This window comes from Amborella trichopoda, chromosome 2 (assembly GCF_054954075.1).
Source record: "Amborella trichopoda isolate Santa Cruz 75 chromosome 2, AtrichopodaSantaCruz75HAP2 v2.0, whole genome shotgun sequence".
Classification (NCBI taxonomy): Eukaryota; Viridiplantae; Streptophyta; class Magnoliopsida; order Amborellales; family Amborellaceae; genus Amborella; species Amborella trichopoda.
This window is the reverse complement of record NC_142337.1, coordinates 55,751,223-55,765,733: the sequence shown is the minus strand read 5'-3', so window position 1 is coordinate 55,765,733 and position 14,511 is coordinate 55,751,223. Positions and strand designations below refer to the sequence as shown.

Here is a 14,511-nt window from a genome sequence, read left to right as displayed (position 1 = left end):
CATATTTCGTTCTTATAGAAAATTCCAAAATTTCAGGGTACCCTTGTGTCATCTCTACACCAACTAATGGTATTCAAAGAATCTCCTTTTTTTTATATATAGGACTGCACCCGGGTCACATTCTAAGGCTTGTATGTTGGGCCCAGGCTGGCCTGGTAGGCTCAAAATATTTCCAGGCCGAGCTTGGGCCAGGATGGCCTGCAAACCGACCTAGCCTGCTGGCCATAAATTTTTAAGTCGATATTACATCTATTGAATAACTTTTTCATATTTGTATAGGGGCCTGCCCCTGTTTTTTGGGGCTTGGGCCAGACTGAGGCCTTGTTATCATGAAGGACACCATTTTGGTGGGTGATGACAAAGAAATGTTGCATCTATTACAAGTTAGAATGGATGGTGAAGAAAGGAATTCAAAAAGTAGCTTTCATATTTTTTGAAAAAGAAAATTTCCAAATTTAAATCGTTGTCATATTGAATTCTTAACATTTTGGATTGTAAATACATCTTTGAGATATATTTTGTAGGGAAACTGCACAAGAATGAGAATAGAGTGAGTCGGCCGACCCACCAAACACTTTTCCTTATCATGAATTCAAACCTGGCACCAATGCTCCTTGCCGTGGTAACTGACATCTACTATTCCACCTGCGTCCCCAAACTTGTTGGCTAATGTCTACTCCCCGTGACTCTTATTCATACCCACTCGGCAGCACATGTTATGGTTATCGAGTCGAATCTTCCAATTCTAAGGATTTGTTCTCAAAATATCCTCGGTTCCTCTCATTAGGCGTATGTGACGGGTCAGGTCGACCCGGCAATCCCATGGGGGCTTGCCTCACTTGGGTCCGGGTCTGGGTCATATTTTTAGACCAAATGGGTTGGGTTCGAGTCTAGAAGTAGGGACCCGATATTATATTAGGTCTTCAAATCTACAGTGACCTGAATATTTTAAATGTGCTATTTATTTTAGGGAAAATTACGTGTATCTTCATCATATTTGTCGTTATTATAAAAATACCTTTAGTTTCCGTTATTACATATATATCCATTTTTTGAACTTCATATCATTTTAAAAACAAAACAAAACTGCTTATTTTTCGATTTTTCAAAAACCAAAACTAATAATTTTCAGATTTTGAGAACCATTTATATGTTTTTCGATTTTTTACCGACCTAAAGTTTTCGCTCATAGACATCCTCCTCTCCCTCTCTCTCTCTCTCAGTAATATATAGTATATAATTTACTATTATTTTATTATATTTTTTTATATACTATATGGCACAATTTTTAATATAATGATATAATATCGTGTAGCCAGAAGGTTAAAGGGATTCTTAACGAGCTTCCCTTCGACTATTTTTTGTCGTTGTTGAGAGTTAAGAGGCATAAATGTGCATGAGAGAGACATATGTATATATAAAAATGAGCAGTGCTTGACCCGACCAGGTTCGGGTTGGGTTGGGATCCATTTGACTTTGACCTGACCAGGTCCAAGTCCAGGTCTAGCATGGATCTTATTTGGTCAATTAGGATCTGGATTGAGGCCAAGCCGAACGAAATATGTTACTATAAATTACATATAAATAATACTAAATATGTAAAAATAAAATTACATATTTTTTCTTTATAGAGCCATACCCGATCGGGACCCAATTAGGATGTGGGTCTGGGTCTAACTTGGACGTAGTTGGGTTGGGTCCGGGTCGAATTCCCACCCCTACCTGTCATTCCAGCCGTAACAATGATGCCGTTCTGGCTCCAAAATATTTTGCCAGCTTTAGGTAGCAAGAGAGATCTCAAGTGCTCGCACATCTAAGGCGTAGACCCAGGGAGGACCAATTGTAGTCAAAGCTTTTGTGGTCCAACTCCACTATGATATTGCAGCTCTTTCGGGTAAAGTGTCTCACATTCTGTCCTATGCCCTTCTCTTACGATCCATTCTTATGCATTTCGAATAGCTCCTGATTCAATTTTTTTTTAAAACATCCCATGTCATCCTATTCAGTTTGATTCGACCTCGTATTGCTTCAAATTTCATATCAAGAACTTGTATGCCTTCTCTTTCTTTCTTATTTTATTCAATTTTCTTATTTTCATTTGTTTTTTCGAACACTTGGATTTTTTTTCAAATCTTGGTCTATTTCATTTATTTTGACTTATTTACTCGCTTAATTTAATTTGATTCCAAAGCATATCACGGTCTATCGGGTGGGTTTCGTATCACTCTAGGGTTCCACAGAACTCAAGAGAGATGGATTACCGCGTTGAAGATACCTACCCATTGGCAAAATCCATAAAAAGGCTTCTTGTTTCTTTCCAAGGGCCCGGTATCGAATTTTTTTGTTACAATCTCTCTCTCTCTCTCTCTCTCTCTCTCTCTCATGGTTTGTCGTGTCTAGGAAATGACAACGGCAACCTCCAAGTTCTTGGGTCTCGATACCATAATTTTTTACTGGAACCAGTACGGTTCCATGAACTGCTGGAGGCGCCAGTTCCCCACACCAACATCAGGTGCAACAACATTTTGGTTCATGAATGAAATAAGCACCACACCCGCCCTGCCCTGCCCTGCTCTCGAGTGAACGAAAGACCAGATGCATCATCCTCACCATGGCATGATTATGTCATCCCAGACTCCACTGTGATACTCAGATTTCAAGTACTGTAACTCCGACAATTATCAGGCCCAGGAATGTCTCGCAGGAGTGTCATAAAGCCCTTCACCATCGCAACCTTTATGTGGGAAAGGTTGCAGACCGTCTTGCGGCTTTCAATACTGGTTTCCGGAGGGCATCTCCCCCTCACAGAATTTGAGAGGATGAACATACTATTTCCTAGACAACTTCAGGACCCAGGGTGATTATCTCCCATGGTTAACTCCGGCCACCATGAAACAACCCCAAATACTGGTTTTCCTTGTTGTAAACAGGGTAGAAACTCATACCCATACCCATATCTTATTATCTGCCTGAAGTTATGGTAGTTGGGCCTGAAAATGAGCAATAAAGGAGCACAAAGCCCACAAAATACCAATAAAGGAGCCTACCATCGTGTTACTCCCTTTGCCCCTCATCCTTTGGAATATGTTGGCTCTGAAAAACAAAGCAACATGAGGCCTAATGACCACCCACTAGGCCTCATGCCATAAATTGTCAAATGACATTGGGGTCACATGGATTTTAAGAAAAGAATGCGACTAATAGAAGGATAAATTGTCTAATAGAACATAACTAGCTGCTAATGTATTCTCTCTCCTAAAATGGAGTTCATGCCTGCACATTAATGTGTCTAAGTAAATGAACAAGATGCAATGGTTTTATATGACACATCTTTAAATAACTGCCACATGATATCTCCATGAGAGAAACCACCAAAAGTTGTTCACGCACTACCAAGTCTCTGAATTTCCGGAAATGACTCTCTCTCTCAAATTCAGAATAGCATGTTGGAAAAAATAGAATTACATTTCCAAGAGTTTCAAAACTTTTAGAGTTCGCTACAAAATCACAAAAATGGAATCACTATTCACAACATACAGGCTGGTGTTCCTGCTGGAGCTTCTGCCACAGGCAAAGCATTAATCTTGGTCCCTGATAATGAGCGAGGATGTAATCGCTCTCACAACCAGCATTACGAAACTGCAAATTGTTGATATAATTTACCTCTTGCCCACTTTTCTTGAATTCCTCTATCCATATGCCCATAGCAACATCTTCTAGTTTGAAGAGCTGCACAAACACTTGGCTTCCATTAGTGAAACCATCTTGTATAACGTTGGGCAAGACAAATACTAGAAAAGAAGAAGATGCCCATTTATTAATGCGATAAGTAGAAGAAATGTAAACTGTCCAAGACACTCAACCACCCCCCCCCCCAAAAAAAAACAACAGAAAACAACAACAACAATAATATTATAACAAAGAAACAATTGATAAGAAGGATACAGCTTTTCATAGCAAAATACAAAAAATTGAAGTAGACCAAAAGGTTCTCACAATGTAATCCTAGTAATGGGTAGCTCTCTCTCTCTCTCTCTCAACTTTCTCACAATGCAATCCTAGTAATGGGTCTCCCTCTCTGGAAACTGAGATTCTTGTCAGATAACACTCACTGAACTATTTCCATTTATCTATATGAAATAATAATTAAGAGAAAATCTTACTAAAAACAGAATATATAAAAGGAACAATAAAAAAACTGCAGAAAGAAATCATACATTTAGATTTCTTGATTGGTGACGTTGGACAATGAATTTCGCAATGTCCCGGGAGATAATATAACCGGGACCATGAGCCCATGGCGGGTACTTAGCATGGGGCCATTCCTGCAAATTCATTCACATCTCAAATATCTTATAATGACAAATAAATTAAATCAAATACTTTTCATCAAAATCCATGTCACAACCAAAGGACTCTAAAGCCATTTAGACTGCAAATTTTGAACAACCAAGTACAAGAATTTTCCCTTTTACCTCAGTACTGATGTACCATTTGCTGTCTTTATTCCTGTGAGGCTCAGAGTCCATGGATATCAGCCCATACAAAAGGCCTTGTGTGACCTTCTTTTCCCTGAGACTATGGAGAACTTCATCGATCCTTACGAAAGCATCATCATCGGTTTTCATAATATATTTTGCCTGGAGTATTTTTGTCTGCAAAAATCACAGGAATGAACTCTAGAATCAGAACTATAAGTAAATTATCGATCTTACACACACACACACATCATCTTCTTCTTTCTATTTGGTCTGGAGTCTTTTGTGCGGCTCGGTAACTAACTTCAATATTAACTGGTCGTTATGCATTACATGCAAATACACAAAAAAATGAATACTTATAGGCATGATTGACATATGCATGTGTATATAGTTTTTTTTTTTTTGAGTAAGTTGACTTTGTATTAATATGTGTTAAAGTATGAGTAAAGAGTAGCGACAAAAATAGGCAGGCCCAGGGAACGGGTGCCCTGTACAACAGCCCCACAGGGTAAAATGCTTTACAGCAATGGCAACAAAAGAGAGAGTGGGAGGCAAGCTTAAAGAAACGCTTGCAGTCCCCTATGAGGTGTTGAGATTGGCTCTTGGTCTGGCTAGTGCGTCAGCATATGTATATAAATCTAATAAGTTACATGATCTGCTTGATTTGATTGGCTAAAATCGGGTGCTTATCATGTAAAGTGGGCAAATTTGGAAGCCAATCAAACTTCAGGCTACTAGAGAGTCGATTATGACGCAAAAAGAATATTTATATTAGTAATTGTGCATTTGACAAAAGTTTTCTTCATTTTAAAAGATAAGAAAATTTCTCCTTCGTATATCTTTAAAATTGTTTATCACTGTAAATATTACTCGAAATATATCATTTCTTCCAAGTACCACAAGCTAAAATTGCATTTTGAGAAATCATCTTTTATTTTTCTTTCCAGAAAAACAAGATTCTCTAGAAAATATGTAACCAAATTTTGGATCTTTAGTAGAAAATGATTCACATACCCCAAAAATGCATAAAGCAATTGTTTTTAATGTGATGAGGCTGTAATAATCAACAAAAGGCATGAGCTGGATATCACCATATGTTTGGGCCTCTTCCCAGAGTTCAATATTGACTTGCTTGTTCTTGTGCTGCAGAATGAAGGAAAAACTAGGTCAGGAATCCATATTGGTTAACCTTTAAACTACCATAATGACAGGAAGCTTTCAGGGGTGCATTAAAAATGTCTTTATACTCCCAAGAAACGTATTATGCATGCTCTTGGATATAAGTTGCAAGCACATTCTATGAATTGTTGGGGTTGAGCCAACTCTTCCTAATATTTACATTAAATGATAAATTATTTCTAGCTAAAAACAGGAAAAGAATGTTTCCAAAGTCCGATGGAAGGTGCTGGAGAGAGATGTGACCTACAAATGGGTCTCGGTGGGTCCCAGTCCCTCTCAATTAGTGTCCATGTCAATAACTGGTAAGAACCTAAGGAGTATGATTTTCAATGGTCCTCAGGATGTGACACTTTTTCTCATACTTCAATGCCCATATTGAGCACCCCTGCTAACGAAGTTACAAACTGTCTTCATATAATCGCTCGAGAATCGCAAAACTTAACATGGAAGTAAAAATTTAAAAAAGTACTAGTGAAATCAAAATAAGGTATCACATGCATGCATTCAATCAGTAAACAATACTTCCAATTTTCTTCAGACAATGTTGTAAGCACAGCAACACAAGTTCAACAAGATCACTCACCAGACCAACAAAGAAACGTACAGCTACATTTCCAGAACGAATAGCATCATACAGCATCCAGGACCTCCTTATTGCCATTCGACGCTCAAAATTATTCCCCGTTGAGAAAACTCCAGCCAGCATCACAAGTCTTTTCTTGGAGAGAGGAGGAGCTTTGAGCTTCTCCAAGTCAGGAACAAGAGCTATATCTTCAGATATTGGGAGACCATTGGCAAGAGCAGATAGGAGTCGCAAATCACCGGCTAATCTCACTCCACTAACTAACCATGGTTCCAGGCTCTGTGTTGACATGAAAGAAAAGATTGAAGTTATCAATGTCATTTGTTAGCAATATCTTTCCACTATCTTTCTAGCCCATCCATGAAAATCAAGGCTCTTCTTAATATAAGTTATATAATTGATTACCTCCCTGTAAGGAAAAGATGTGACATGCTTCCCATCAACAGTCATGTGGAACCCCTCCATACCAACCCACAGAGTTGCAGTAAACGGATGTCCTTCAACAAATGGAAAGGAAAATTTTCTATCTGTGCTTCCCCTTGAAGCATTGAACCACTTTGGAATGTGAGGCTGTTTCCCACTAGATTTCTCTTGCGTAGAAATTCTGCCAACTTGCTCATTACAAGGACCAAGTCCGTCGACCTTGTCTGAAGCATAACAAGGGCGAAATCAGAGACCTCAAGGAGATGTTCCCAAGCGTGAAACATATAAGTGCAACAAAAACAATGAGTGAGATAGTAGCTAGTTTACAAAATGATGTATATCTTAGTGTTTGATGAGATAGTATGAAGTTCTTGGCTTCACAACTTTCATTTCATATTTGTTAACTTTCTACTTTGCATCATCTGCTCTAAAATTTTGAGGAAAGATGAGTGTAACAGACACCAGTTCTAACCTTACCAATTGCCCAAACTCCCCACCACCGTGTCATCTCATGTCCACCATCTCCTCTGCAAAAGGAAATGTGGAAGTGATTTTCTACATTTAATAGTAGTCTATTTCTTTTCCATATGACTTTGGAAATGCCAAGTCCTCTGGTATTGGTGTATTACCAGTACCACATTTTTAACAACGTCAATAGTAGTGGTCGATCCAGTATTTCAATTGGATTACTTTTTAACCTTCAATAGAACTTGTGCCTGACAGCCATAATATTTCAAGTTAACTAAAAAAAGCAACACCAAGTATGCCCAACAAGGGTGGTGTAATATACCACATGAGCCTTCAGCCAGCTGTTACAGAATCGTATGTAGACTACATCAATATAATGAACTATTTACACATAAAAATAAGAAATGATGGAATCCCAAATGCCCTCTTTTGATATGAAACATTCTTTAAAAAGAATGTTCAGCATAAACTCACACACTTACAATATCCTCGACTGGAAAATCTGGGTTAAATACGACAAATAAAGCCATCATCCACTGAGCCAAGCATATCCATGGAGCACAATTGAGCACCAAGCAATATCTAAACAACGATTAAAAAAGCTGCATTTACAGGATATTCTTGAAATTAACAGTATTTTGATCCATGCAACTCAAGAACGAAGTGTAGGGTACGGCTCATCAACCTCGGGCAAATTTCTGGATTATCAAATTTCAGAGGATAAAGCTATTGATCTTATATGGTTTCTCTCTGTGGATTTCGACAAGAAACTAGATTTTTCCATCAGTATATTATTTCAATTTGTTGACCTGTGGAACATAATGTGTATCTGTAGTTCAAACTTGAGTGCATTGTATTTTAAGTTTAACCCCCTTCTCCTACTACCTACAACTAAATTTCAGGTCAAGGCTAACAAAAACTGCACACTTTCAACAACTAGATGAAATAAGAGGGATGCCTGAAAGATAAAACAAAATAGATACAAGGCACCATTTGCACAAATAAGTTTTCTGATTTTCAGAAAAACAACATCACAGTATAAATATTATTCTTAAGAAAAATACCTTTCACGTTATTTGAGGAAGCAGGAGCAGGACATCTTTCCTCTTTACCCAACTTGAGTATTGAACTCCATGTATTCTGAATAATGACTGGTTCCTCTGTCAAGTTATCCCCTTGTAAATGTACATTGTAATCTAATATAACAGGTGGATCTGGCCCATCTGAAGCTTTTAGGCCAATAAGTTGAATCTTAAAGTTAAGAAGTCCAATTGGAATACCAACCACTGTGATTGAAGAATCCTGAACAAGCCCACAAGGAATCTGGAAAAGAGTTCTAGTTTGTGATTCGGACACATCTGTTGCAGCTATAGAAAAAGGGCAACTTGAATCATATGAACCGTTCCTAACTTTGCTCCCATTTACTATCTTTGAAAGCTTGTCCTCTTCAATGGTGGCAACCAGATCCTTCCATGCAATGGCAGCTTCTTTGACCCCTTCAGCAGTTCCAGGTAAAGCGTCCGATCTGGAAATCAAGTAACGCATTTGGGCCCATGTGATTTTTACCATGGACTCCTTTTCAGAGATATTGTCTGAGGAGAATAAGTAATCAATCCCTTCAAGATTGACAATATGAGGTTTCTTCGCATGACTGACTCTTTCCATAGGTTTAGAACGATTGTCAATGTTATGTGCTTTCATCGGAGGACTCTCCTTGGAGAGGTTCTTAAAGAAAGTGGATGGTGAATCATTTTGAGGAGGTGATTCCATAAGACTATATCTCAGTACCAAGACTAAAGCCAAGATGACAATTAAAGTACCTCCAGTCCACTTCTTCATTCTCAAATATCTTGTGGCATCTTTTCCATTCTTGCGAACTCAAATGCAAAACCAATCACCACCAAGATGCTTACCTCGGTCAAAGACTGAAGCATTTCTAAGCAATAATTCCCCATTCTCAATAGAGGGAATACAATCAACCTGTCCAACAGTTAAATAGCAATTTGCATTTGGGTAGAATCAAATCTAAAGACTAAGTCAAAGACAAGGTGAATACCATTACAATAAAGATATAAAGTAGCGTGCTAATTTAAGTATGCCACAAGATTATGGAAAAACAAATAGGCAAGAACAAGTTTATGGGACGGAATGTTGGGCACTCAAAAAACCATATGTCCATAGAATGAGTATAGCTGAGATGAAGATGTTGAGACGGATAAGTGGCAAGATAAGGATGGATAGAATTCGGAACAAATACATCCGAAGGAACTTAGGCGATAAAATGAGGGAAAGTAGACTTAGGTGGTTCAGTCATGTGCAGCATGAATAACACCAGTTAAGAGGGGAGATTTGGTTCAAGTGGAAGGCTCTAAAAAGGTAAAAGGAAGGCCCTAAAGAACATAGATGGAAGTAGTAAGAAAAATATAGCGCATTATAGTCTGACTGAGGTTATAGCCCTTGTTAGAGCAGAATGGCGGCAATATTCATAGAGCCGACTCCAAATAATTGGAATAAGGCTCGGATGATGATGATTTATGATATGAGAACATGATCATTATATTCTTTCTAAAATTGTTGTTTCACATTTATTTGACACCATTAAAATAAGGAGCTCAATTGCAAGAAGCTGAATGCCATATAAACATGAAAATATATTATATCTATTGTTCACTAGGTTGTGGGTTCGAATCCCTCTACATAACCATTCTCTTTGGGTCAACCTGTCAGATTGTGGGGTCGACCCGACCCGTTACCTACCCCTGATGAGAGGAATTGAAGATGTTTTTTCTCAAAAAAAAAGATATTATATCAATAGCGATATGCACCCAAGTATCTTAAGAGTAGGAGTTTCCTTTCTGTATTCTTGTTTTGTGATAAAGGTGTAACTGAATCATTATTAATGAGAAGAATATATGGTCACTAACACAAATATTCTCATAAGAAAATTTTGGAGGTATGAGTTATTGTGGTCTGATACCACTCGTTGTGCGCGGAAGCGCTAAACCCGATGGGTTAATATTTGACAAATAAAGTATGAGAAATAAAGCATGAAACACATACAACAAGAATACAAAGATTTACGTTGTTCACCCCAAAAGGGCTAACATCCACAGGCACGGAAAATAGAAATCCACTATACCAATGAAAGTTAAATCAAAGATTTTAGAACAAACCTCGACAAAAATACAGTAGAGCAAACCCTCTTAAATCTACTTTCCCAAACGGCACCATGCCGATCTCTCATCTCTATTCCATAACTAGACCACTGTCTAGGAAGAGAACAATTTTGAGAGCAAACGAGACTTCATCTCACTAAAAGGGGAAACAACCCAAAATCTCCATGGGAACCGCTTCTCTACAAGAAACCAACATCTCACTCTGCAGGAGGCACCATCAATGTTTCTCTTCATAGGAAGCTCTCTTCTCTAAGAAGAAATTGCATCTTATGCACAAGAGGCTTTGCCTCCCTCTCTCTCTAGAAAACCACAATTCCCATTTGGTGACCAAAATTGGGCACACCAAATTCTACACACTTTCATCCCCATACATATAAGATTAGGAGTCCATACTAAGTAGGAAACTTCTTATTGATGTTACATATATCTCAAAAGACTAATAGATATATCCAAGAGTCCTAATCCTCTTTGGATTTATATTTCCTTTAGAAAACTTATCAAATATCAATCTCAATCCCACATAATATAGAAATATTTCAACCCCACATAATATGAGAATATATCAATCCCACATAATATGGGATTTCCATATGTTGGTGATTTTGGATAGCACCAAATCCAACATGAGTGACCCAAACAAGTACATTGAAGATGTTAAACCCAATGTGAAAGCAAGTACACTGAAGATGTTCAACCCAATGTGATTTAATGTTTCCAGTGTTGTTATCTATACCCAATCGTCTAGGGATTTATCTATCAAATAACTCAAAACTCCTTACAGAAATTATAAGCTTAGCACATGAAGCTCAAAGTGGTTTATGCTCAACCATATATTCACTCCTGTGCAATCCCCCTCGTAGTGGACATTCCCATCTTCATCATCTTCTTCTTCTTCTTCTTCTTTTTTCTGTCTAAAAAAAAGTCATACCCATTCGCATATTAGTTTATAGTGAAGCTCTTCCAGATTCAACCTTATGATTACATCCACTGCGTTATATTCTGATTCTTATTATTTCAAGAAAGCATACCATGAATAGCATTCACCATACAAACAGTATGATAAAGGCGTCCTCAAGAATCTGTTGTCAACAACAGATGGTTTAGCATGCATTTTTACACAGTGTTTGTATGGAAAACACAATCAGAGTACACAAGCCCTACAATTTCTAGTATTTCGGATGGAGAAGGATCGTGCAAACGTGCACACACATGCACATGTAGAAGCATGCACACAAACGCACACACGAGATTTGCCAAAGTACTTTATTTCAAGGTGATGGGACTTGGGTCGGCATAGGACTTGCCCGTTGGCCGAGACGATTTACTCGGGCGAGTCCAAAATAACTCACCCGAGTCCAGGCCATTTTAAAAGATAAAAAATAAAGCAAAAAACTTTACTATATAGTACAAGACTTACCCCCTTTTTACACGTTGCATAACACAACGCTTTGGTTTGTTGTGATGGACATCTCCCATGAGGTCTTGGGATTGACCCACATCTTTCGATTTTTTTTTATGAGAGACTGACTTATTCATATAAATTTTTTAAAAAAAAGAGTGGATTTAAGAGGAAATAGAGGCATTAGAGGAATTCGAACCCCAAATGAATGGGCAAACATTAGTTTTAATAGGTGTACACCCTCCTCGGCCATGCCCATAGGGCGAGAGGCCGAGGAACTCACCCATGTCCATTTAGACTCGGGCGAGTCACAGAACATTGCTTTATTTGTAATGACGATTGTTAACTTCTACCAAACAAATCGCATAACAATTACCCTACCTTTTGGTTTGTCATTTTTGGGCGGCGATAATTGTCATCATTTGCTAAGAACAAGTTTGTAATAACATATGTGTGCATTTGAATGTAAGTGCATGACTGCATTTGCCAATGTTTTTTTATAAGGGGTCCAGTTTCTGGATCATGACTGGGCTATATGAAAGTCCATGTCAATGACATATAGAACAAGCTAAAGTTCTCCCAGAGATTGGCCTGGAACTCACAGAAAAATCGCAGCTTTGATGGAAATTGAACTTCAAAAGTACCATTTCTCACTTAATGTAAATATTCAAGAATAAATCAAGGGCTCCAATCAACTACTTGACATTTAAATTATTATTTTTTACTAAAGGATAAGCAGATTGTCTTACAAAAAAATCAACCCAAAAAATGAGAGAAACAAACCAATTAAATCAGAAAATAGTGCAAGATCACCAACAAATAACAGCAAACAAGCAAAGAATTACATCAGAGATCCAGAAACTGCAAAAGTTGTATCAGTTAAACGCACAAACTCATCAAGTCCGCCAATATTGGACAACATTGAACATTGCTTCACAGTCATTTATACTAAAAAACCACATAATCAAAGTTACAGCGAATTTGAACAAAGATATCATGGAAGTATTAGTTGAGCATTATGTAGCTTTCAAAACACTGAACCATAAAAGCAATAAACCATTAACATGAGTGACAAGAATTTACATCTAAAATCTGGCATGTGATTGCTCCAATGGCACTCTACATTGCTAGGCGACAAATTTTTTAGGTCAAGACTTCGCATTTTCAGTAAATTAGGGTTTCTCCAACCTCTAAATTCATCGAAACAGACATGAAGCTGAGTCCACATGCTTCTGAGACTTGCTCCTTAATGCAGTTCGATCTGTGTATTAATGGCGACGCTATGTAAATGCAGTAAACAACGAACAATGAGTCCTCTGTACTTTTAATTATCTGCATTTTCTCTCTCTTTCTCTTACATTTTTCAGTAACCTCCATGTTATTTCACTCTCCCCTCGCTTCTGTCTGCATAAGAAAATGTACGGAGAAGGGCTCCAGTACTAAACAATGCTAAAAGAGAAAGATTCCTCTGAAATGCCCTTTATATTGCTTTATATATCGACCGTACCCCCATGAAACGTATATTGTGGTCCATGGGAACATACATTATGATCCATCTGGTCATGGTGAAAGACTGAAAGTACAACATATTGGGGGTCTTCACCGTCTGATCAATAGGTTTTATGGTGATGGGGGAGAGTGGGTTTTGCACGCCACGTCACTGGTTCGGTTTTTATGTCCTAAATAACCCTATTTTGTGATCCAACTGATGGACAAACTATGAAGCGGTGCAACTGGTTCTATGGTCAATATGGATTGTAATCAACTTTGTCATAATCCACTTTCACCATGTCACAGGATTCATGTTTGATTGATGGATCGATGGTGGAGAGAGAGAGTGAACTATGCGTCTTACGACCGCGGGTCATCCGTAGAGCATATGGTAGTAAACCTATGACACGTGATTTTCTATGGTCATAGGGATCACAGTATTCATAAGGTCCTGTTTGATAAGAAAGTTCGTTTTCCATTAGAGCTCGAGAAAAAAGTGGAAGTAGGAAAATCAAGAAGGGAAGAATTGCCTTGGGGGGGGGATTTTAATGGTAGTTCGTTAGGGAATCTATGCCAGCTAAAATTATAGGTACTTTGAGAAGTTTTTTTAAAACCTGATGATTTTCAATCCAGGTCACTGATCCATATGCAGAATTAGTTGGAATTAAACCAGTTCTAGAATGATATGAGTTCTGACCTGGTTCCCTTAAAACCCCCTTTTTTTTTTTCTTTTTTTTTTCTTTTTTTTTCTAAACTTACCTAATATTTACCGTGGTCCCCCTAAATATCTACCCCATAAACCTATATTATAATTTTTATTTTATTTAGATCACCAATCTAGACAATTCAAGAATGATTTGAATCGATGATCCATTCGATCTAAACCGGGATTGGCGGTGGATGATCCGCACTACCAATCCATTCTTTTTAAAGATGGATCTTGATGGTCCAAAAGGGAAGAACTTTTTAACGTACTCTGAACCTTCTCATAATTGCTTTGTCAATCACGTTGTTGCCAAGTCTTTATCTCATAATATGAAGAGCAATGATCCAATGCAACGGTTGTATCATAGTATACTGCAACGACACTTCTAAAAAACCATATTTGTGGTATTTGTATGACCCCAAATTTTACACACACTCTCTTTTTATCTCAATAATCAATCATCGCAAAAGTAAAAGTTCAATTTGAACCTTAAATATGGTCAAAATGAATCCACTCTAAAAACGAATCTAGACCATTCATTTTGTGAATTTCAAGATCTTAGCCTTTATAAACTCAAAATTATTTTTTTCTTTTTAACATTGTTC

The 14,511-nt window shown here is 37.7% G+C and overlaps 1 protein-coding gene across 10 annotated transcripts; it reads right to left on the bottom strand.

Moving 5' to 3' along the window:
• Positions 1-3,446: 3,446 nt before the first annotated feature.
• Positions 3,447-13,050, bottom strand: LOC18431393 (Galactosyltransferase family protein). 10 transcript variants are annotated; one of them, XM_088858704.1, is made up of 10 exons: positions 12,793-13,050; positions 8,419-9,114; positions 8,199-8,294; positions 7,144-7,193; positions 6,649-6,890; positions 6,244-6,522; positions 5,496-5,624; positions 4,476-4,655; positions 4,218-4,325; positions 3,447-3,729 (listed from the first exon to the last, which is right to left on the bottom strand). In XM_088858704.1, the coding sequence occupies exons 4-10, from the start codon at positions 7,172-7,174 to the stop codon at positions 3,523-3,525; spliced, it is 1,176 nt and encodes a 391-aa protein (XP_088714830.1). In that variant the 5' UTR covers positions 7,175-7,193; positions 8,199-8,294; positions 8,419-9,114; positions 12,793-13,050; the 3' UTR covers positions 3,447-3,522. The 10 variants fall into 10 exon arrangements, with proteins under 10 accessions (XP_088714830.1, XP_088714831.1, XP_088714833.1 ...); XM_088858705.1 differs by having other exon boundaries at positions 12,898-13,050; XM_088858707.1 differs by lacking the exon at positions 7,144-7,193.
• Between the last annotated feature and the right edge of the window lie 1,461 nt (positions 13,051-14,511).

What these genes read in the sequence shown, in the direction of transcription:
- LOC18431393 (XM_006841518.4), bottom strand. Translation starts at nt 8,973, where the DNA reads ATGAAGAAGTGGACTGGAGGTACTTTAATTGTCATCTTGGCTTTAGTC. An exon ending in TTGCTTTATGCATTTTTGGG is followed by an intron (nt 4,656 to 5,495) that starts GTATGTGAATCA and finishes TGATTTTTGCAG; the next exon opens with ACAAAAATACTCCAGGCAAA. An exon ending in ACCAATCAAGAAATCTAAAT is followed by an intron (nt 3,730 to 4,217) that starts GTATGATTTCTT and finishes GTGTTTGTGCAG; the next exon opens with CTCTTCAAACTAGAAGATGT.